This window comes from Kogia breviceps, chromosome 7 (assembly GCF_026419965.1).
Source record: "Kogia breviceps isolate mKogBre1 chromosome 7, mKogBre1 haplotype 1, whole genome shotgun sequence".
NCBI lineage: Eukaryota > Metazoa > Chordata > Mammalia > Artiodactyla > Physeteridae > Kogia > Kogia breviceps.
The window spans coordinates 16,284,691-16,308,761 of NC_081316.1; the positions used below are offsets into that span (position 1 = coordinate 16,284,691).

A 24,071-nucleotide genomic window follows, 5' to 3' on the forward strand; every position below is an offset into this window, starting at 1 on the left:
GAGGGGCCCACACGCCCACAGGAACCCCCGGAGCGCGAGCGCGAGCGCGGCCCCGGCCCCGCCCCTCGGCGCTGGGTGGGGCGGGCGCGGGCCAGGCCTCCCCGCCCCCTCCCCGGACACGCCCACCCTGTGCTTTGGCGGTGCGAGCCGCAACTGGCAGCGGCGGGCGAGCGCGAGGACCGCGCGCCGCGAGGCCCCGCGCGTGCGTGCAGTCTCTCGCTCGCGCGCTCTGGCGGGCGGGCTGAGCAGACGAGTCGAGCCCCCGCTGCTGCCGCCACCGGAGAAGCTTGGGCGTCCGCTCGGCGTCGCCTGATTCCCGTAACCCCCGTGCCTCCCTACCCCCGGCCGGGCCATGGCGGAACGTGGAGGGGCGGGCGGTGGTCCCGGAGGCTCCGGGGGCGGCAGTGGCCAGCGGGGCTCTGGGGTCGCCCAGTCTCCGCCGCAGCAGCCACCGCCGCAGCAGCTGCCGCAGCAGCCGACGCCCCCCAAGCTGGCCCAGGCCACCTCGTCGTCCTCATCCACCTCGGCGGCGGCCGCCTCCTCCTCGTCCTCGTCCACCTCCACCTCCATGGCCGTCGCGGTGGCCTCGGGCTCTGCGACTCCTGGCGGCCCGGGGCCAGGCCGCACCCCCGCCCCCGTGCAGATGAACCTGTACGCCACCTGGGAGGTGGACCGGAGCTCGTCCAGCTGCGTGCCCAGGTGAGCGGCGGGTGGGGGGACCGGTCCCTCGGGGGTCGCCCAGCCGGGTCTGTGACAGGCCCCCGCCTTCCCATTCCTCCCCGTCCCATCGTTCACAGGGGCACCCCGAACCTAGATTCCCTTTGGCTGCTTTGCCGCCCGGCCTGGCTCCTTCCTGGCCTCGCAGGACTCCTCCCGAGGGGACCCCGCCCTCTCCTAGCATCCCCACCTGTCTGGGGCCGGGGCCACCCTCTTCCCCTCCCTGAGCTGGGCCTTCTGGACTCTCAGCCCTGGGCCTTCTCTTGTTGATCTGACCGAATCCAGCCTTCCTGTCAGTTTCCCCGTGAAAGTCACAGACTCTTTTCCCGGCCTTGCCGGCTCCCGTGGGCTGTACATATGTTACATAGATGTGGTATGGATCTCTCTAGATATTATTATTTCCCAATATACTCGGCGTGTGTCAAACTCGGTCGTCACCTTCTGCCAGGTAAAGCCTGTATAGTAACCCTTGGCGCTTCTAGTTTGTCTTCAACACACATGTTCATTTGTACTCCAAATCCACACGTTCTCTCCTGGCCTCTGCGTCTTGTAAAAGTCCTATTTAATGTGTCTTCAAGTGTATTTTTCATCCTGTCCTCCCTCCTCACCCCCCAGTAACTGGTCACAACTTCTAGCCCTGCAGGGCTACATAAAATTACTGCCTGTTCCTAAATTCAATCCATTCCTCTGTCTATTGGAACCATCTGGGGACTTTCCTTCCATTGGTAAAATATACCTGAGTTTGCGATATTTTCTGTTTCTGTATTGGCAAGGCAGTCTTTCTCAAAGTCTTTGGGGGGGACAGTGTGCAACATCCTACAGTTTACCCCTTGAATAGACACTGTGAAGCTGGTTTCACCCAAGAAGCCCAGAGAAGTGCCTGGAGGTGGTCTTTTTTGTCACCTGTAAACTGAGTTGATTCTGTTGTTTTGGAGTCTGGCTGGCTCCTTACTGTCAGCCGTGTCTTGGGCAGATGGACGTGTAAGTGGGGTTGGGGAGCATTGTCTGGTTACATCTTCAACTCTTTATTTTTCTCCATGCCTCCCCCTTTATTTTGAATTGTTACATGCATGCAAAATTATATATGTCCTAGAAAGGATTGTAAATAAAACTGACAAGAAGTACATCTCTGTACTTGACTCAGCTTGAGAAAGAGCATTACAATTGTGTTGAAGCCCTCGGGGTGCCACTTCCTGACCACATCCCCTTCTTCCCCCTACAAAGGTAAACATTATTCTGAATTGTGTGTCTGTCATTTTCCTGTCTTATAAAATTAGTTTTACTGACATATGTGCATCTCTAAGCTATGTTTTTTAGTTGTGGATGTTTTTGGAAGTTTATATAAATGCTATCATACTGTATGTGTTCTGTGGCCAGTTTGTGTGTGTGTGTGTGTGTGTGTGTGTGTGTGTGTGTGTTTAAACTCAACATTAAGTTCTTGAGAATCATCAGTGTTGTATGGTGGCTCTAAATATTTTCACTAATGGGTAGAATTTCATTGTATGAATATATCATAAAGCTCCTTTTGATGAACATTTGGGTTGTTTCCTGTTTGTTAATACAAACAGTAATGCTGTAAATATTTTTGTCCAGGACTCTTGGTGCTCCTTGCAAAAGTTTCTTTAGGATGTCTTTATATGTAGGGGTGGAATTGCTGTTTGAGAGATATACGTCTGGAACATTTTTAGATAATGCTGAATTGTTTTCCATTAGCCCTCCCTCTACTCTTCGTGTCCCTTGTGTTTCAGCGTTCACTTCACTGATTTATACTTTCTTTTTTTCTCTGTCCTTTCTTCAGGGTAATCAGGAGCCACATTAGTTTAGCTAGGTTTGGCCAGTACCCTAACACACACCAGATGCAACTGGGAGTTTAGTATGTGGTGGTTTCCTCTCTTGGTCCTAAGCAGGCCTGCCTTTCTCTTTCTGTACAGGCCCATCTATAGTTGAAGTATCCTCATCTACTTCTTTCAAACGTAAAAGCACTGCGTCCTTTCCTCCATGGGTCCAGTGTTAGCAATGCATGCTTGCCTGTTCTTCTGTCACATCTATCACTGTTTGGTGACATTTGGACAACGGCCTTCTCTAGCTTGTTAGATCAGAAAGGCGTGAGCCTACTGGAAAGAAGCTGCTGTGTGACTGAGGGGGATAAATAAAATCACTGATTGCTGTTGATTTCCAGTCTGTCCCTATTGGTCACTGAAAGGTCCACACAATAAATTATTAGCCAAAGAAGCAGCCAGGCATCCTGATCAAATCAGTAATTGTTATGTTGACTTGGTGTGAGAGCCTTAGACTGTCTTGTTGTTTTCACCTGCAGGGAGCATGCAGTTCTGTCATGTCTACCAACCAGTCTTTGGGATTGTCAGCTGTCCTGCTCTGACTTTTTTTTAACCGGCACCCTTGTGCCTCCCAGCTCTTTGTGGAACACTTGTGCTCTTTGGAGCAGGCTGTTTTATCTGCAGGATGGAAAATAACACCCTGTGGGGAGAAAATGGCCTGCTATTGGCCCTTCCAGTGATTAGAGTCATCCAGTTAATTTGAGGTCTCCTTGGTATGCTTGTTCACATTGTTTGGAATGTATTGGCAGCGAGCACTCTGTATACAGCACGCTGAATATCGTCTAGGATTAACATTCTTGTGTAACTCAAGTGAGACACAAATGTATGATTTATATGCACTTGAGAAATGCAAGCATGATTGTATGATCTAAGGTTGGATATGTATAAAATGTCCTGGGATTCAGTCTTGTGAAATTGTCATCCTCTTCCTAGTGCAGAGAAGCGAGTTGAAAAGTCGAGTGTTAGGAAGGTCATGCTCTTTTTCTTGATCCCTGAAGAAATATAATTTACTTTTGGGAAAAAAAAAAACTTTTTTCTTTATTAGATGTTTAAATAAAGTTGTTGTTTCTCAGGTATGTACTCTGCTCTGACTTAACAGCTACTAAATTCTCTTAGAATCCACAGTATTTTTTTTTTTTTTTTTACTTTTTATGAATGAAGAGCATACCTATAGTTGGCTTTAAAATAACTAAATTATTCTTTGCATTGCCATTTTTACCAGCATTTTTTAAAAATAAAAAGATGGGTTTTTTTCTGATAGTAGATTTTTATTCTCACAAGGAATTTCAAAATTTTAACTGAAATATAATTTAACTGAAATATAGTTGACATACAATATTATGTTGGTTTAATTTGCATTTGATTTGACATTTGCATACATTATGATCACCACGATAAGTCTAGTAACCATCTGTCCCCACACAAAGTTATTACAGTATTATTGACCATATTTCTTATGCTGTACATTACATCCCTATGGCTTAAAATAAAAAGATCAATACACGTCCATGATTAGAAATTCAAACAGTACAGAAAGATGGAAATGGTAAAGGAAAGCCCCAGCCCTGTGTCTCTTCTCACTCCCCAGAGGTAATCATTGTGAAATACAGTTGGCTGTTGAGATTCTGTCACCAGCAGGTAGGTCTGTTACAGTTCCATTATGAAATTCACAGCTTTGGAAGTTGACGCTGTTTTCCCTCCACACTAAGGAGTGCTCCCTTGTCTGTGGTCCAGAGTATGGACAGTGGTGTGGCGCTGTCGTAGGCACCACGTGACAAGAAGCTTGACGTTAAAGGAAGGGTTTTAGAGTCTCATTGACCCCTTCTCTTTGGTCTTTGTATGGTGACATTTCCCGTGATGTTCTTTTCTCTTTTTGAGTTGCTTAAGTAGGAGAGACAGAAAAATTATTCAATTTCCTAAGTGTACAAAATGTGCTCTGCTGTATCACCCACTAACTGTATCACATTTGTCTTTGAGTACAGAGCACATTTGCATATCCTTATCTGTGTGTGTGCTTAGGGAGGGAGTTCAGTGGTTATCTAGCATTTCTCCTTTAGACCACATTTGGAAAAAAAAAAGGGGGGGGGGTGAGGTGGCCATGGCCAAGTTTGTGTGACTGTCCTGCAATAGAAGTGTTAATTTCATGAAGGCACTTGAGGCCAGTTACCCCTCTAACCATGAAAGCACTGGGCAAGCCAGGATGTATTGCTGTATGTGCTTCCTGTGTGCTAGGGCAAACTCTCCCACACCTTAGCGTTTTCATCCATTCATTGGGAATACTTTTACTTACTATCCATTCCAAGACGTGGGTGAAATAAATATAAAATAGGACCCATAGATCCACAGGAGAAAGTACTTCTTAAGTGATAGATATAAAGTAAATGTAATTGATCAAATAAGAGAGAGCTGTTGAACTTTCTTTTATTTCCCTAGCGTTAAAAGTCTTGGAAGCATATTTGTATCTTAGAAGATTTGAATTTCACATTGTGAGTGTTGTAATAGAATATGCTCTCTATCGGAGTAATATAATCCACTGTCCCTGTGGAAGCTCAGATTCCTTAAGTCAGAAAGAGAATGACTTTCACAGAGTCTGTCTTACGTGTATTGATTTACAGATCTTTTGGACACATTAGTGGTTATGTGATTTCCTTTAAAGCTAGATTTCCAATTTCTTAGCTGAGCCAATAAGCTGCCACTGTTATTACGGTTGGTGCTGTCTCTGTGTGCACCAGGGAGGTGCAAGCCAGAAAGTGTTTGGGCTGTGTCTTTTCACTGCTTCACCCCAGGAGGCTTGTCCTGTTTTGGCCCGGACTTGAAGGCTCAGTGGGTCCTCTGAAATTTGGAGTCGGCTTGGCTTGGACCTGTGGTGTCACATTCTGGGAGTACTTTGGGAGTCCAGGGAAGCTGTGGGAATGATTGCAAGGGTTGGTCTTTTTCCAGTGTGAGTTCGGAGTGGTATTAAGGGCTTTTGAGAAAAGACAGAGTTTGAAGTTGGCCTTAAAATGTCTTTCAGAGCCCAGTGGGTTGGAATTGAGCAAGGCAGTTTGGTTCTAGATTGGCAAGCCCTGACACAGTCCTCCCTTCTCCAGGCCTAATTAAAGGAGCAACCACCATAACTTCAGATGACTTTAGGGAACCAGTGTGTGTGCCTGGGCACCGACTCTGGAGTCATTTACAGGGCAGTTAGCTGATTAGAAAGCCTGCTGGGCCTGCTTTCCCTTTTCTGTTATTACAAACCAGAGAATAGCTGTAGTCACAGCTTAGGGAGCTGCTTAGGCAGACACGTGCCTGGCCTCTACCTTGGGTAGCGCAGTAGAGAAGGCCAGTAAATGATGATGTATTGTTGCTGAGCTTTTATATCTTCTAGAAAACAGTTACTTAAAACATTTTGTTTGACATTCAATTATGTCTTAAGATCATAGGCTATTTCATCTTTAAAACTGACACTAGCCAATGTGGCTGTTTAAATATTAATTAAAATTGAATGAAATTTAAAATTCTCTTCCTTAGTTGCACTGGCCACATTTCATTTCACACCAGTCACGGGTGGCTGGTGGCTGCCATATAGGACAGGGCAGATCTAGAACATTTCCAGGACCACAGAAAGTTCTGTTAGATAACACTGTTTTAGAGAGAAAATTGCCTAAGTATGGGCATTTCTGGTATTAATATTTATGGCTTCTCCTTATTTGTTTAATTAGACTGTGTACTCAGTCTGTCCTCTTCCAAGTTATTTTAAAATGTCCCCTTTCTTTGCTATTCCAAGGGCCCATTAGTTTTCTAGTTAGTTTTCCCCCTTTAAGTGTTGTTACCTTCTAGTCTGCTCACTTCCTCCTGGAGGGAATTAGCTTCCTGGTGCTTCCCTGTCATTTGTTTCTCATAATTTTAGGTCTTAGTCAATATCTACAGAGAAAACTGTCTGGAGGTGTTAACTCCAAAATGGTTTTGGATGGTAAGATTATGTGTGATACTAATTTTTGTCCTTGTGTATTTTTTGGTGATTTCCAGACTTTCTATAACAGACATGTATTACAGAAAAGACCAGTAAATGTTGTTTTAAAAATATATATTTAGGGACTTCCCTGGTGGCACAGTGGTTAAGACTCCACCCTCCCAATGTGGGGAGCCTGGGTTTGATCCCTGGTCAGGGAACTAGATCTCACATGCATCCCACCTGCTGCAACTAAGACCTAGTGCAACCAAATAAATGAGTAAATATTTAAAATATATATATATATATATATATATATATATATTTAAAGATGCATATCAACTCTTCTCGGTTGTATACGTACCTCAAAGGAGGGAACCTTACAAATTTTATATTACTATAAAGATGTAAAAAATAGGATTTATTGAATGGATGAAGACATTGGGGGAGCTGAGGTTTCACTCCACTCACCTTCCTTTCTTGGTTCTAGGGTTGCTTGTTCATCTTTGTTGATAGCAAAAATGGTTACTGGAGAATGCTCTAGCCTGCTGCCCACCTCATGGTGTGTGGATGGTGAGGCACAGGTGAGGAGGGGGCATTGATAGAGGCACATTAGTTATTTGATGTTCGTGTAGCGTCTTTTATTTTATTTTTGGCCACACCATGCTGCATGCGGGATCTTAGTTCCCTGACCAGGGATCAGACCCGTGCCCCCTGCATTGGGTGCTCTGAGTCTTAACCACTGGACCGCCAGCAAAAAGTCCCATGTAGCTTCTTTCAGATTGTAAAGTTTTAAAATACATTAAAGGTCAGAATATCTGAGTTTAGTTCTAGCTTCACCAATTTTTCTGACCCCGAGTACTGTTCTTCTTCTTTTCTCATTGGAAGTAATGATCCTCCAGGACTCCCAGATGAACCTGTGTTTCATTCAGCCTCTCAGCACTTTCAGTTCTGTAAACAGAGGCACTAGGTAATATCCATAGCCTATTTTGGCAAAAAATTTTTTTACAACTGTGACAGACCTCTTAGCAGTTACACCGTGAGTGGTTTACCCTGTATTTAGTGACCTGGTGCAGGTATAGGTAGGCGTGAAAGGAGTGATGTTTTAAAACTTGGTTCCTATTACAGCACCTGCTCCTGTCTTCTTAGTCTGCAGACTCCTCCGAATGGCAGTCTGCCTCTCAGAGCAGTATTCTGAGCAAGACTCCCCCCAGGTAACAGTTTGGATGTGGTAAGTGGAATGTTAATTGTCCCTGAGTAAATTTAGCCTGGTTATTGTGCTTAGATGTAGGAAGGTGTTTTTTCTTTAGTTTTTCTCCAAAACTCTCTGTGTGTGTGTGTGTGTGTGTGTGTGTGTGTGTGTGTGTGTGTGTGTGTGTGTCTGGCTTTGAGCTTCCTTTTGTTCCTTTTTTTATAAGCGAGACAGAGATTCTTTGTAATTTTTTTTTTTAACAGTTTAGGAGAAAACAAAAGGCTTAGGACATCAGTTGTCATTTATTTGGTCCCTCCTCCTGGACCTTTTCCTGTCTGTTGTTTAGAAACACCAAATGGCTTCAGGGGTTAGATAGTAGCTTTTTCCTCCCATGTCTGTGATTAACTGGTGCCTGGAAAGCACATCGTGGGAACTCCCTCATGTGTAATTCTACCCATCCTCTGTGACCCTGATCTCCTCCCAGAAGGTAACCACTAGTAGCAGTTCAGAGTGATATGTTAAAATGAAAATCAGATCATGTCACTCCCCTGTTCATAATCTTCCCAATTCATTCTTTTAGCAAATGCTTGTAGACGAGCCGGCATGTGCCACAAACAAAATCCTTGATCTCATAAAGTATACATTCTGTTGGGTGAAGATAAGAGACCCTATCAAATAACTTTTCATCACACTTAGAGTAAACCCTTTTTATGACTTAGGAGATACTTCGTGGTGGGACTCTTCCGTGGTTTCCACCTCACTGCTACCATTCTCCCCGTGCTCACCTGGCTCTGGGCAAGCTGGGCCCGGGCACAGTCACCCTGCCTTTGGGCTTTTGCACTTGCTGTTCCCTCTACCCGGAATGCTGTGTCCCCAGATCATTGTGTGGCTGGCTTCTGGGTATCATTCAGGTCTCAGCTGACCTGCTACCTTGGAAAGCTTCTCTCACCTGCCCATTCCATTCTGGGAGTTTATAAATCTTCTTCACACCAGTTACCATCATCTGAAATAATCCTGTTCATTACTTTACATAGTAGTTAACTTTATAGGTGCTTAATGGATACATTTGTCGATGAACAGTGCCTGTTTATTTGTAAAGTTTATTGAATGAAAATCTATCCTACACAATTCTTTCATTCAACAAATATTTTTTGAGTATTTCTATATGCCAAATACTGCTCCAGGTGCTGGGGAACCAGCAGCAAACTGGTTGACGAAGTCCATTCTCTCCTAGAGTGAACATTCTTGTGGAGGGGACAGATAATAAACACGTAATTCGGTCTATAGTGAATAGTCAGGTGGTGAGTAGTGCCATGATGAAAAACAAAGCGGGGTGGGGACTTGAGAGGGTTAGGTAGTGTGGTCAGAGAAGGCCTCTGGTGAGGTGCTCTTTGGGCTGATGCCTGGGTGAGGTGAACCAGACTGCTGAGCATTTGCTATGTTTACAGCACCTCCGCAGGAAGGGAAGTCGAGGCCCAGGGAGGTGAAGGCAGTTCTGCAGGGCTCCCCAGTTTAGAAGTAGGTGGAGGGCTTCCCTGATGGTGAAGTGGTTAAGAATTCTCCTGCCAATGCAGGGGACACGGGTTCGAGCCCTGGTCTGGGAAGATCCCACGTGCCACGGAGCAACTAAGCCCATGCGCCACAACTACTGAGCCTGCGCTCTAGAGCCCGTGAGACACGACTACTGAAGCCTGTGCACCTAGAGCCTGTGCTCCGCAACAAGAGAAGCCACTGCATTGAGAAGCCCGTGCTCTCTGCAACTAGAGAAAGCCCGCACACAGCAATGAAGACCCAACGCAGCCAAAAATAAAATAAATGAATGAATTAAAAAAAAAAAAAAACTTGGTGTCCCCGAGCTCTGTCTGGATGTCATGGTTGACAAATAATATTTAATGCTTTATACTTTGTAATGTTGGGATTACAGAATGCTGCTTTATTACCACATTTTAGACAGTGAGAGGCTTCGTAGCACAGTGGCTACAGGTGTCAGTTCTGGAGCCAGTTAGCCAGGATTTTAATCCTGACTCTAATTGTTTACTGTTTGAGTGACTTGGGCAAATTACTTAACCCCTCTAATGCTTCATTTTTCTCATCTTGTAAAATGGGCATAATAATTGCCCCTACTGTTCATTTATTATGAGGATTAAATGAGATTAATACACGTTAAGTGCTTATCTGGCACATAGAAAACACTTAAAAATGTTACTATTACTCTTGCTGTCTTTATTACCAGCCTAGCTTCTCTGTCTCTCCCCCACACCCCTCGAAAAACTCCTTTCTGTCTAGAATCAGGGCAACCTTGTTTATATTCTGATTTCCTCAGGGAAATCAGGGAGACCATTACAAGGTCTTGGGTTCACTTTGGCCACAGATCCTGCCAAACCCCAAGCTTAATAGACTGGAAAGTCAAAGGAAAATATTTTGGTTCTCTGAAGCAGTGGCTGGGTCGGGATCCTGTTTCTACATCCTGCCAGCTTATATGAACGGAAGAGATGGTTCAGGCCCGGCCTGCAAACCACAACTTTGTTTTGAGCCAACTTGACTTGACAGCTTCCCTATTCTACCTGCTGACTTCTTTAGCTCTGCTTTGGCAGCCAGAAGAACAACTAAACCGGTTTACAGCTAGCCATTTATCACCAGTAAAAGCTGAGCGACTCCTAGGAAAATCAGGATTTAAATGGAGTTGATCTTTTTCTCTTTTCTCCTTAAGCTTTCCTTTTTATGTCTCAAACTATAGAAAAACTGTATTTTACTTTTGTAGGAGAACCTGATAATACATTTAAGGCCTATTGTGAAACATTTGGATCTTTGTATACATGTCAGTTTTCTCCTTTAATAAGCACCAAGACTTTTTTTTTTTTTTTTTGTAGTACGTGGGCCTCTCACTGTTGTGGCCTCTCCCGTTGCGGAGCACAGGCTCCGGACGCGCAGGCTCAGCGGCCATGGCTCACGGGCCCAGCCGCTCCGTGGCATGTGGGATCTTCCCAGACCAGGGCACGAACCCGTGTCCCCTGCATCAGCAGGCGGACTCCCAACCACTGCGCCACCAGGGAAGCCCAAAGCACCAAGACTTTTTATCTTTCCATTTTGGTTAGAAACCCACAAATATATTTATGTGTTTCTGGTTCTTCCTTGAGTATATATAAAACACAGATTTACCTCTTCTCAAGTGTGGATGGTCATGGTGAATGGGACCCTCATGGCGAACATCAGGGCTTGAAATGAAGAGCGTGGGCTGGTACGTGGTGCGTAACTGTTTTTAAAGTCATATGTTTGCTTTTTTAGTTTTCTTTCTGTCTTCTTTTTTCCCTGTTGCTATCAATATGCCTTCTTTCTGCTTTGTTGCTTCTAATATTCCATGAGCTGGAGAATCATATAGTCAAATATGTTAAGAAGGAATGAGCTCTGAATATGCGGCTAAGAGTAATGGGCAGTGTAATCTGAGAGCATGGGATCCACAGCGGGGCTGTTTTGCTCACCTCTTGGTCCAGTTTGTGCTCTAGAGGTAGGCTTGCTGGTGAGTTGAGGGTGAGGGTTTAATCTTCTATTAAACTAGTTAATCTTCTATTACTCTTATGGATTAGTAAGTAAAGGCCTATATCTAGTGCTTAGTTAAGTCTATTTTGATTACCTCTGGGTGAGTCACTTTTTCTCCCGATTTTTTTTAACAAGTGGGGATACCTTTTTTGGCCTTGTTGATTTGTTATGCAGAGAAACAAAATATTTGTAAAATGTTTGACCATCTATATTCATAGAAATCATTACCTTAACATCTTTGGGTAATGGCAGTGAAACTATGAATATGATGGTATAGTATTTGTAGGCCTGATTTACTTACATCAGTCATCATTTACATCGTCTCTGCAAGTAGGTTTTTGTTTCGCACTTTCAGGTCGTATCCAATAGAATGTGGCAGCGTAATCTACCCTAAGTCTGTTGTTTAATAAAATCGTCTCCTCAAAATTAAAATATGTGGAAAGTAGACTACAGCCTTCGGTCATCCATGCCATGGACTGTTTTTGCTGTGGATGAAAATGAATAAGCAACTCTGGAGACCAGTGTCCTCTGGGAACATAAATGCTCTGTGGCTATTAATGGATTTAATTGTATTTCCACTCTGCCACCAAGATGTGCAATAAATTGTTTATGCCCTTATCTTTAATGGGGAGAATTTGTTCATTAACTGTGATATCATTATCCCTTTGTTTTTATTACTTGTGGATGATCCCCTCTATCTTTCCTTTTTTTAAAAAAAAAAACTTATGAAAAGGAGCAGGTAAAATGTTATTAAACATTGCCCATTAGTCTTTTTGGTTGACTTTTCTCTCCATGGAGGAAAAGGAAAGTGTCATCTCACTGGGGAAACAAATGCTTGGGTTGGAAATGGGACATGATCTGAACTAAGATTTGGCGTAGGATTAGTTTGGTGTGCTTTGGACTTAGGCCAGCGATGTGTTTGCTTATGTTCCAGGAGGGCCTTGTTCTCAGGCAGCCTCACTGATAAATGAGTGCCATGTCTCTGTGTGCTGAGGCATCGTCCGATTGGAGTCTGTTTAAGAGAACGTTTTAGAGAACGTTTGTGATGATGGCTCTATTTGGGTTTGGGTTTTGTTTTGTTTTGCTTTGTTTTGTTTGATGCTCATTCAGGTATTTCCTCCTATTCTTATAATATATCTGGAGGAAAAAAGTCAGCAAGTTGCTATCATCTCTTTAAAACCATGTGCCAAAAATGCTTTGGCTGTAGAATCTGGTTTCTTATTTGGCTTTACCTCACCGTGTGGCTTTGCATAAGTCTCTGTGAGTCCTCCTGTCCCTAATAGTAACTTCATTTAGTTGGCAGGTACTCACCGCGCAGAAACTGTATGCCTGGTCACCATTTTAGACACCAAGGAGAGAGTGCTTAATAAAACAGGCAAAATCAAGCTCTCCTGGAGGTTACCTTCTAGGGGCAGAGCGGGCAGCAGGCAGTAAACAGATGAGTGAACAAATGGTAGGGTATGTCAGATGGGGAAAATTAAAGCAGGAAAGGGGTATGCGTGAGGCAGAGGGTGTTACTGTTTTAAATAAGGTAGTTTAGAAGACACCAGAGAAGATGAGTGATCATGTGGAGCACACACTGAGGCAAGTCTTTAGAGGGAACGGTAAGTACTAGTAGGTTCCAGGCGCATCCAGGAGGCCAGTGGCCTGGAGCCAAGTGAACCAGGTCGAGAGCAGTGGGAGAGAAAGTCAGAGAAGTGAAGGGAACCAGATCTCGTAGGCCAATGTGGGACTCTGGCTTTGACCTTGAGTGAGATGAGGAAGCCATTGGGGATTTCGAGCCAGAGAAGAAGCGTGGTAATGACTTACATATTAAAATAACCATTGGCCCCTGTGTGTAGCATAGCCCATAGAGAAGGCCAAGGGTGAAAGCAGGGAGTCCAGTTAGGAGTATGAAGCTGATGTACTGGGAGCTGGTGTTGCCTTCGGCCAGGGTGGTAGAGAAGATGAGAAGTCATCAGAGTCGGGTATAGTCTTTTCAAGCCTAAAGGATTTGCTTATGGATTACATTTGGGATATGACAAAAGAAAAGGATTCAAGGACGACTTCAAGATTTCATTGAACCTCCTTGTGTCAGTTTTCTGTTTTTCACTAAAAAAATGATAGTGATTGTCATCTCTTTATCATAAGTGACATTATATGAGAATGAGATCTGTGTAACAGAACTCTTCAAAGCTCTTGAGGAAGGGTGTTTGTTTCTGTTTTTGCCGTTTGTGATTAACTGGGAATAAATTTCCTTGGGGATTTACTGGGCGATGGAATAATCCATAGGTTGGCAACTGATTGTGTTAAAAATCTAGATAAATTCTTTTTATGCTGTAGGCCATGGTGAAGGTGTTGGAGCAGCAGAGTCTCAACGTCCCTAATTATTCTGCTGTCGTATTTGCTTGGTCTGATATCTCCTCTGTGATCCTTTCCTATTTGATGGCTTTTGGTGAGGGAGCTCTATTGCAGGCAGAGGCCGTTAACAGCCATAGCACCTACCCTTTGTCACTAACCCAGTGGAACTGAAAAATAAAAAACATCTGTTTTGTTTTTTTTTTTAAATGACTGGTTTGCTACAGCAGACAGCCTGTCTGTGCTTCCTAGGAGCTGCTCTATAAGGAGGAATCCTGCTGCAGAATGATCTAATTTGTGTAATCTTGAAGGTGGAGCTATTTTTGAAAGAGAACAGAAAAATAATGGAACCCTTTGCTTGTGAATGCCAAGCTGGATCTTACTGACTTAAAAGGAAAAGGGCTCAGTTAGATCTTGTAGTTTGAACTCTAATTTCCCTCTTGTCCTGCTCACCAGGTCTAGGTAAAATTTATAATAGATATATTTAGGTAATTGCTCTTGAAAATGGTAGCTGGGTTTTTCTTTTCTTTTTTTCAAAAACATTTTAGATAAATATATTACTTGTGATTTGGATAATGTGAGTAGCATGGAAGAGCAGTTACCAAATTCAAGAATTAGAATTCTCTTTACAGTGATTTGATAGGCTGATGGTTTGTAACTGGTTCTCAAAACTATCAGATTTTATGGCCCCTTTTCTATCCTGAAATGAAATTCCCGGATAATCAGATTTACCAGCATGTCTACAATGTCTTAACTGCAATATAAAGGAAAAATAAAAGGAAAGCTATTTGTAATACAATATGTGTTTCTATATGTACATTCTCAGAAGACGTGTGTGTGTTCACAGCACATTAGAAACCATAGCTGTCAGGTGCTTGCAGGTACACATCGCCTTATCTCTGTGGATATAGCTCCCATAAATAGAGACTGATACAAGTGTACTGCATGGGTGCCTCATGATATGTGGCAGTGCCATCGGTGATACAGTTTTCTAAAATGGTGGATAAATCTTCATCAAATTCTACACAAAACAAAATATAGTCTTTTCCCTGTTTACTGTAGTTACATTAGTTACGTTCCTGGAAAATCCAGTGTATATTGATTGAGGAAAAACTCAATTAAGTTTCTATGTAAAATCTATTTAAATTTAGGCTTAGAACGTTATAAGCTGCTTTTTTTTTTTTTTTTTTTTTGCGGTACGCGGGCCTCCCACTGTTGTGGCCTCTCCCGTTGCGGAGCACAGGCTCCGGACGCGCAGGCTCAGTGGCCATGGCCCACAATCCCAGCTGCTCTGCGGCACGCGGGATCCTCCCGGACTGGGGCACGAACCCGTGTCCCCTGCATCGGCAGGTGGACTCTCAACCACTGCGCCACCAGGGAAGCCCTATAAACTGCTTTTAATTTACATACGTTTGTGTCTGGCAAGACCAAGTCAAATTTATTAGGAAGCTAATGAAACTTAAGTTTCAAGGTCCTTTATTTGCCTTAAATTGAAAACAAATTTATTATGAAGCTAATGAAACTTAAGTTCCAGGCTACTTCCGTGGCCCTATACCTAATTTTATTTTTTTTAACTTCTTATTCAAAAAGTATAATATATAGTACTTAGAAAAGGACACATATGATAAGTACAATTGATGACTTTTTACAAACTGAACAAAACTAGCACCCATATCAGGAAACAACACATTACCAACACCCCAAAACATTACCTTGTCTGCTTCTAATCACTGCCTCTGCCCCCACCAAAGATGCCTAGCATCCTAACGTGTAAGAGCGTAAGTTAGCTCTGCCTGCTTTGGTACTTCATACCATGTATACTCTTGTATCTGACTTCTTTTGCTCAACGTGATGTTTGTGTGAATCAGCCGTGTTGTTGCGTATGGTTGCAGCTCATATATTCTTGTTGCTGTACGATATTCCATGTGCGCATGTATCACAAGTTATTTAATCACTGGGCTGGCAGTGGTCATATGGGAGATTTCCCATATCGTGAATAGGGCTGCTGTGGACATTCTCACCTGTCTGTCGGAGGTCATAAGCACTCTCGTACAGTTCATTTCGTTTCTCTTGAGAGGACAGCCAGGAGTGCAATTGCTGGGTTGTGTGAGAGTTCCACTTGGGTCAGATCGCTACCGTCAGTTGGGATTGTCTTTTGCGTTTCAGTTATTCTGAGTGGAGGTAAAATGGCTACTCCAGTGGTGTTAATCTGCATTTCCCTCGTGATGTTGGGAACCTTTTCATAAGCTTACCAGCCATCGGTATCCTCTTTTATGAATTGTCTGTTCAGGTAGTTTTTCTATTGGGTTGTCTGTTTTCATTGAATTGTAGTTCTTTTTCTTCTAAATATCTTCTCATACTCTGTGGGCTTCCTTTTTACTCTTTCAATGGTGTTGTTTGTTGAACACAAATTCTTAAATCTGTCCAGTTTATCCATTTCCCCCTTTATGTTTAGTGTCTTTTATGTCCTCTTTAAGAAATCTTAATCCATTCAAGATCATGAAGAGGTTCTCTAATAGTTTCTTCTCAAGCTGTATTATTTTTCTTTCACATTTAGATCTATAGTCCATCTGGAATTGATATTTGTGTGTGGAATGGAGGGTTAAGATACATTCCCCCCACATGGATCTTCCATTACTCCTGTACCATTTACTTAAAAGATCATCTTTTTTGATGGAAATAAATGTTCTGTGTTTTGATTGTGATGGTGCTTACGCCATTTGTCAAAACTCATGAAACTGTACTCTCAAAATAGGTGAATTTTATTGTATATACATTAGACTAAAATTGAAAATAAAACAGAACAAAACTAAAAAAAAAAAAGATCATCTTTTTCCACTGGTCTGCACGTCACCGTGATTGTAAATCACGTGACATTTTACATGTGGGTCTATTTTCAGACTTTCTGTCTGTACCGTTGGTCAGGTTGTCCATGCTTGTACCAGTGTTCCCCCTGCTCTGCTGCTTTATCTTTATAATAGTCCTATTACCTGGTGGTGTAAGTCTTCAACTTTGTGCTTTCATGATTGCCTTGACTTGTCTTTGCTCTTTCATTTCCTTAAAAATTTTAGAATCAATTTTTCAATTTCCTTAAAAGTTTTTTGAGAATTTTATTAGGATTGCATTGACTCTGTGGATTAATATGGAGAGAATTGAAATCTTTAAAGTATCGGGTCTTTCAGTCCATGGACGTGTTATGTCCCTCCATTTATTTAGATCTTCTTTCACTGATTTTGCACTTTTAGCATAGAAGTATTGTAAATCTTTCTTTAGATGTATTCTTATATATTTGATATTTTAAAATCCTAGACCTAATTTTGTAACTGTAATTTTGTATGCTTCTCCTATAGAGGACCCTCCAGCTTGTAAAAGCTTTAGGCCCTACAAGACCTGGTTCTGCCCCTGGTCAGAACGTTTCCACTTACGTGAATGTTGGAAATTGTGCAGGAAGCTAGTCGTTTCTTAATTGTGCGGGACTCAAAGGAATTGTGGTTGTAGGAGGTCTGGCTTTCTTGTTTTTTCCACCACTGAATGTCAATGAAGTCTCTAGTCACTGTGACAATCCAGAAAGCACCCTGGAGGCGTTAGTACCACCATTATATTCCAGTTGTGATAGTCCATGATGTAAGTGTGCTTGAGTATCTTCCAATGTGTTTGGCTTTTTGTTTGTTTTAGGAAGAGACCTAAAGTAAGCCAGCAATTTCAAATGTTGTCATCCCTAATCTAGACCTTAAAAACTAGCAATTGATTAATCTTCACAGACTTCTGTTTGCACAGATAGACTGGTAGAGTGGAACAACTCTCCAAGTCCAGAACACTGGACTTGGAGCCAGAAGAGTTAAATCCTTCCTTGAACAAAAACTGTGATTTGGCGTTGGTTACCTTTTGAGCCTCCATCTCATCAGAATGGAAAGAAATAAAAAAGACTGTCCAGCTGACTACCCAGGGTTGATGGGAAGAACAGATGAAATAATTTATAGATGCCATCTTAAGTCTTAGAGTACTACAGAAAAGCCACTGGGTCAGTTGAGTCAGTCTATGAGTTTGCTAATAACTTCAGTGTTTGCTGGGGCTTTAGGCAGAATTACCAAGACCAAGTCTCATAAACGGTATGGATCTGCCCAGTCTGGGGTTCTTTGAGTTTGGTCACTTTAGAGATAACTTATTCATGGAAAGTGGTGTCTGCTTTTTAAAAGCTGTGTGTTTATAGGAAGGCAACAAGAGCGCTACTCTGTTGGGATTCCTATGTCTTAATTCAAATTCTGGTTTTCAACATGAAAGTAGGCAAACCACTCACTTTCCATTTCCTTCGTCATCTTACTGCTTAGAAATGCTTTGAGGATTCTGGTAAAATTTAAGCAAATTTTATGTTCCTCAGTGAAAGTTTCCATGTGAGTATAGGTGTTACATTATTATAATTAAATTCTCATTCATATGAATTCACTATAACCCTGGCCTTCCAGCCAGTGGATTGAGAAATCCCTGGCCTCTTACTGGATGAAAAGGTGATAAGATTTTGGAATGTAAGTTGTGAGGGAGGAAGGATACTGTCTCTGCAGTTTTAATATGGAACATACTTAATGCTCATATGAAACTGAATTACAATGTGATCTCCTCACCCCCTCCTATAACTAAGTCTCCGTAGTTAGTGTTACCTCTGGTATGCACCTTCTCATACAGACTGATGCTCGTTTTAATTGCATTTTGGTTTCATTTGAAGTTTCAACATTTGATTATTTTCCAACCTGGTTTTATTTTTTTTACTAGTCCACTTCCCCTTAATAGTTTTCTTCCCCTTGTTGTATTTATTTCTAGTCAAAGTTGTACATATATTTTAAAGAGTCAAGTAGTTCTACAAGGCTCCTTTCAAAAACAAACTTTGGATAGTATCTGGTGAATTCCAAATGTGGAAGATTGTTTGGCTTTTTCACCATCACCGCATTCCCCCAATAAAATTGTAATTTTGGTTATATTACTATTCAGGACTTTTATTATTATGACCGTAGAAAGGCAAGTCACTGTTTTTGTTTGTTTGTTTGTTTGTTTTTACAGTACGCGGGCCTCTCACTGTTGTGGCCTCTCCCGTTGCAGAGCACAGGCTCCAGACACGCAGGCTCAGCGGCCATGGCTCACGGGCCCAGCTGCTCCGCGGCATGTGGGATCTTCCCGGACCGGGGCACGAACTCTTGTCCCCTGCTTCGACAGGAGGATTCTTAACCACTGCACCACCAGGGAAGCCCCAAGTCACTGTTGAGCCATGTAGCCAACTATGATTTTCCTTTCCTGGCCAATTTTTAGTTTTTCCAAGCATTCATAATCATCTTTTTAGTTTTGTTTGATTAATAGCTAATGTTAACTGAATACATAATATGTACTAGGTGCTGCTCTAATTGCTGTCCACGTGTTAGTTCCTTTAATTATCAAATAGGTAGAGGTGTGCAAAGGGGTTAGGTAACTTGCTGAAGAAAGCTGCATTGCCAGAGTTCGGACCCTGGCAGTCTGGCCTCAGGATCTATGCTCTTAACTACTGTGCTACACTTTTTTCATTGTCTATTAATATGCACTTAAACATTTTTTTAATTGAGGTAAAATTTGAATGCAGTGAAATGCACAGATCTTGGGGTTATAGTTGGATGAATTTTGACAAACATACACATTCATGTAACCAACACCTTAATCAAGAATGTTTTTGTCACTTCCAGTCATTCTCCACCTGTCATAGGCAGTTACTCTTCTGGTTTATATGGTCATAGATTATGTTTGTCTGTTCTTGAGCCTCATATAAATGGAATCATATATGTTCTTGTGTTGACCTTCTTTTGCCAGATTCATCCATGTTGTGTGTGTTAGTGGTTCATTCTTTTTTATTGCCAGCAAATACTACAATTTGTTTATCTATTCTGCTGATGGACATATGGGTTGTGTACAGTTTTGGGCTTTTCTTTATAAGGCTGCTATGAATGCTATTGTACAAGCCTTTTGTGGAATTACATTTTCGTTTCTTTGGGGGTAAATATGTAGGATTGGAATGGTAGGACTTAGTGTAGGTTTATGCTTAACTTTATTTTTTATATTATTTATTTAATTTATTTTTATTTTTGGCTGCGTCAGTTCTTAGTTGCAGCATGTGGGATCTTCGTTGAGGCATGTGGGATCTTTTCTCGTTGCGGCACGCGGGCTTCTCTCTAGTTGTGGCGTGCAGGTTTTCTCTTCTCTAGTTGTGGCGCGCAGGCTCCAGGGCGCGTGGGCTCTGTAGTTTGTGGCACGAGGGCTTAGTCGCCCCGCGGGCAGGTAGGATCTTATTTCCCTGACCAGGGATCAAACCCGCGTCCCCGCATTGCAAGGCGGATTCTTTACCACTGGACCACCAGGAAGTCTCTATGCTTAACTTTATAAGGTGGTTGTGTCAGTTTACATTCTCACTTCCTGTGGCAGATTCTAAGGTGGCCCCCATGATCCCTGTCCCCTCGTGTTTATGCTTTAGTGTAATCCGCTCCCTTTGAGCGTGGGCGGGACCTGTGACTTGCTCCTTCCTGACAGAAAATGGCAGAGGTGATGAGATCTTCGTGATTATGTTGCATCAGACTGTAGTGCCCAGCCTGTGAGGAGACTCTCTCCCTTGCTGGCTTTGGAGAAACAAGTTACCATGCCGTCTACGAGCTGCCTATGGAGAGGGCCGTGTGGCAGGGAGCTGGGGCGGCTTCAGGTCCACAGCCAGCAGGAAACATGGCCCTCGGGCCAGCAGCCCATGAAGAACTCAATGCTGCCAACAAGCGGGTGAGCTTGGACATGGATCCTACCCAACTCAAGCCGCACGTGAGACCACAGCCCCAGCCGACACCTTAATTGGAACCTTGTGGAGGACCCAGCCCAGCCACGCCTGGGCTTCTAACCCACTTAAACTGGGAGATGATTAACGTGTGTTGTTGTAAGCTGCTAAGTTTGTGGTAATGTTGTTGTGCAGCAGTAGATAACTAATACCAGCAGTATACAGAGCTCCTGTTGCTCCACATTTCCACCAACATTTAATTTTGTCAGTCTTTTTAATTTTAGCCATGTGAATGGGTATGAAACGTTTGCTCCTTGTGGTTTTAATTTGCATTTCCTTAATTACTAATGACATTGAATACCTGCTCATTGGCCATTTGGATATCTTCCTTTGTAAAGTATCTATTCAAGTCTTGCCTGTTTTATAAATTGGTATGTTTGTCTTTTAATAATTTATTTGTAGCAGTTCTTTATATATTACAGATAAGTCCTCTCAGATGTAGGTCTGTGCATGTGACTGTGTGTGTGTGACTGTGTATGTGTGTGTGTGTCTCTGATGTATATTATTTTCTTCCAGTCTGTGACTGGGAGGAACTCCCACATCCCTCTCACCTCACCCATGTTCCCAAACTTATTACATTTTTCCACGTTTATTCTCCTATGCTAGCTTTCTCTAAATTAGTTTTTCTGAGCCATTTGAGACCAAGTTATGTACATGATGCCCTACCACCCCCAAATATTCCCCCGAATCAAGTGCACTCCTAAATAACTAGTACACGCCCTCTAAGTCAGGTAATTAGCATTGATAAAACCCTTTTCTCCAATCCATAGACCCCAATCACATTTTGCCAGCTGCCCAGCAATACCTCCTTTTGGTTTCGCTCCAGGATCCCACCAAGGAGCATGCATTGGATTTAGTTGTCATGTCTTTTCTTTCTTAATATTTAATTTAATTTATTTATTTGGTTGCTCCGGGTCTTAGTTGTGGCAGGTGAGCTCCTTAGTTGCAGCTCGCTGGCTCCTTAGCTATGGCATGCGAACTCTTAGTTGCGGCATGCATGTGGGGTCTAGTTCCCTGACCAGCGATTGAACCCAGGCCCCCTGCATTAGGAGCACGGAGTCTTACCCACTGCACCACCAGGGAAGTCCCCTGTCATGTCTTTTCGTGTCCTCCAACCTGGGATAACCTCTTAGTCTTTTCCTGTCTTTCATGTCCTCAGCTCGTTGTATGTTCAGTAGGGTGATCTACAAGCTGAATCTATTAATATTTCCTTGTGACCAGGTTGTGATTTCTTGCCAAAAATATCACAGAAATGATGCTGTGATATTCTCAGTACATCGCATCAAGGAACACATGGTGTAACCAGTCCCATTACCGGTGATGTTAACCATGATCATCTGGTCATGTTGGTGTCTGCGACGTATCTCTACTTTTCTGCAGCGTAAAGTCATTGCTTTTCTTTTTGTAACTGATGAGTATTTTGTGTGGAGACACTTTGAGATTATGCCAGTATTCTGTTCCTCATCACACTTCGAACTTAGCAGCATTAATGTCTTCCCTAAATCAGCAAGCACTACGTGTTTGCCAAATGGTGATTTTTTTTTTTGTTTCCATTATTCCTTCTACGTTTATAAATTGTTCTATTGTAAAGATGAGCCTTTATCATCTCCTTCCTCCCTTCCTCCGTTGCTCCTTTCAGTATGGACTTAACGGATGTGTGATTTATTCATTGTGTTGTAATTTACTAGTGTTATTATTTATTTTGTTGCTCAGAGTACTCCAGATTTGGTCAGTGAGAGCTCTTCCAAGCTGTTTCCCTTTTATATGTTCTTTGCATTCTCTGAACACTTCTAATTTTCTAGAACAAGATGTTCCAGGCTTATCTTGTGTTTTCTCTGCGCTGGCCCTGGAATCAGCTATTTCTTTAAAGAGTCTTGGTTCTTTTAGTGGAGGATGGTATTTAGAAGCCAAGATTGGAGGTTTGTTGTGCTCATTGTTACAGGATGTCATTACTTCTAGGTGCTCTTAGAAAATAGAGCCTGGGGCTTCCCTGGTGGCACAGTGGTTAAGAATCCACCTGCCAATGCAGGGGACACAGGTTAGAGCCCTGGTCTGGGAAGATCCCACATGCCGCGTAGCAGCTAAGCCCGTGCGCCACAGTTACTGAGCCTGCGCTCTAGAGCCCGTGAGCCACAACTACTGAGCCCGCATGCTAAACTACTGAAGCCCACGCACCTAGAGCCCGTGCTCCGTAACCCGAGAAACCACTGCAACGAGAAGCCCGCACACCGCAACAAAGAGTAGCCCCCGCTCGTCGCAACTAGAGAAAGCCCGTGCGCAGCAACAAAGACCCAATGCAGCCAAAAATAAATAAATAAAATAAATAAATTTATTTAAAAAGAAAACAGAGCCTAGAAATGTAAGTATGTATCTATAGCACATACCCGCCCCCCCCCCGCCAAAAACACGCACACACTCTCTATTTCTATAGAGAAACCATATGTTTTTTTTAAAACTGTAAAAGACTCAGGAGTTCAAACTAACACCTTCATTTCCAATATAATACCTCAAGGTTCTCTCCAGCCCTACCCTTTTCCATGTTTGTTAGTACCTTTTCCAATTTCAAAAATATACCAAAGTAGAGAAAATGTGTAACGAATCCCCATGACCTCATCACCCAGCTTCATTATCAGCTGGTTGTTTCTTTCATCTGTATCCCTACCTCCTACCCCAACTTTCACTCCCAGATTATTGAAGCAAATCCCAGGTGTCGTAGGATTTCTTCTATAACAATTTCAACATATATCTCTAAGAGGTAAGGACACGTTTTTTTTTTGCTTGTTTGTTTGTTTTTTCTTTTGTGGTATGCGGGCCTCACTGTTGGGGCCTCTCCCGTTGCGGAGCACAGGCTCCGGACGCGCAGGCTCAGCGGCCATGGCTCAGGGGCCCAGCCGCTCCACGGCATGTGGGATCTTCCCAGACCGGGGCATGAACCCGCGTCCCCTGCATCGGCAGGCGGATTCTCAACCACTGCGCCACCAGGGAAGCCCTAAGGACACGTTTTAAGAGTATATAACAGCGATACCTTTATCCCACCTTAAATAATTAAGTCCTTAATATTAACTACTTACAGTCAGTTGAGCTGGACTTCACAGAGAGAAGATTTAAGAGTGGGAGGAAGAGAATTCAGGTTGAGGGAACAGTATGTGTAAAAGCAGGGAAATGTGGGTAAGTGACAGGGGTAACAAGTCTGGTTTAGGGCTGCGGCAATGGAAGTGGAAAGGAAATGGCAGATGCGAGTCACTGTGGAGGAAAAGTCAGTGGAACTGTCGCGTTGCAGACAGCAGGTGTCTCTTCCCTTTGTTTCTGGTTAACAGTGTTTGAGTGGCTGTTTCGAGCCGTACAGAACAGGGTCAGCAGACCGAGTCCTACTGTCAGCCAGTGTTGGTAAGTAAAGTTTTCGGGCACACATTGTCTACAGCTGCTCTCGCCCTGCACAGGCAGTGTGGAGTGATTGCAACAGACACCCCATGACCTGTGAAGACCCAGATATTTACTGTCTAGCCCTTTATAGAAAAAGTTTGCTGACCCTTGATCCAGAGGAAACTGGGTCCTGGGTTTAGTGCTGTCAGAAGGCTGTGTTGAATGTACTGGTGAGGAGCAGCCGTGTTTGTGATGTATGGGAGTGAGGAGGCTGGGAGTTCGCTTTGTTCTGTCTTGATCATTCACTCTGTAGCCTGAGAACGCAAG

At 43.1% G+C, this 24,071-nt stretch overlaps 1 protein-coding gene across 1 annotated transcript in view; it reads left to right on the forward strand.

The window, feature by feature from the left end:
• Nucleotides 1-124: 124 nt before the first annotated feature.
• Nucleotides 125-24,071, forward strand: part of PACS1 (phosphofurin acidic cluster sorting protein 1) — a 136,295-nt gene continuing 112,348 nt past the window's right edge. Inside the window, exon 1 of the mRNA XM_059067979.2 lies at nucleotides 125-699. Coding sequence (XP_058923962.1) covers nucleotides 353-699 — 347 coding nt within the window. The 5' untranslated portion in view covers nucleotides 125-352. The remainder of the gene's footprint in view (nucleotides 700-24,071) is intronic.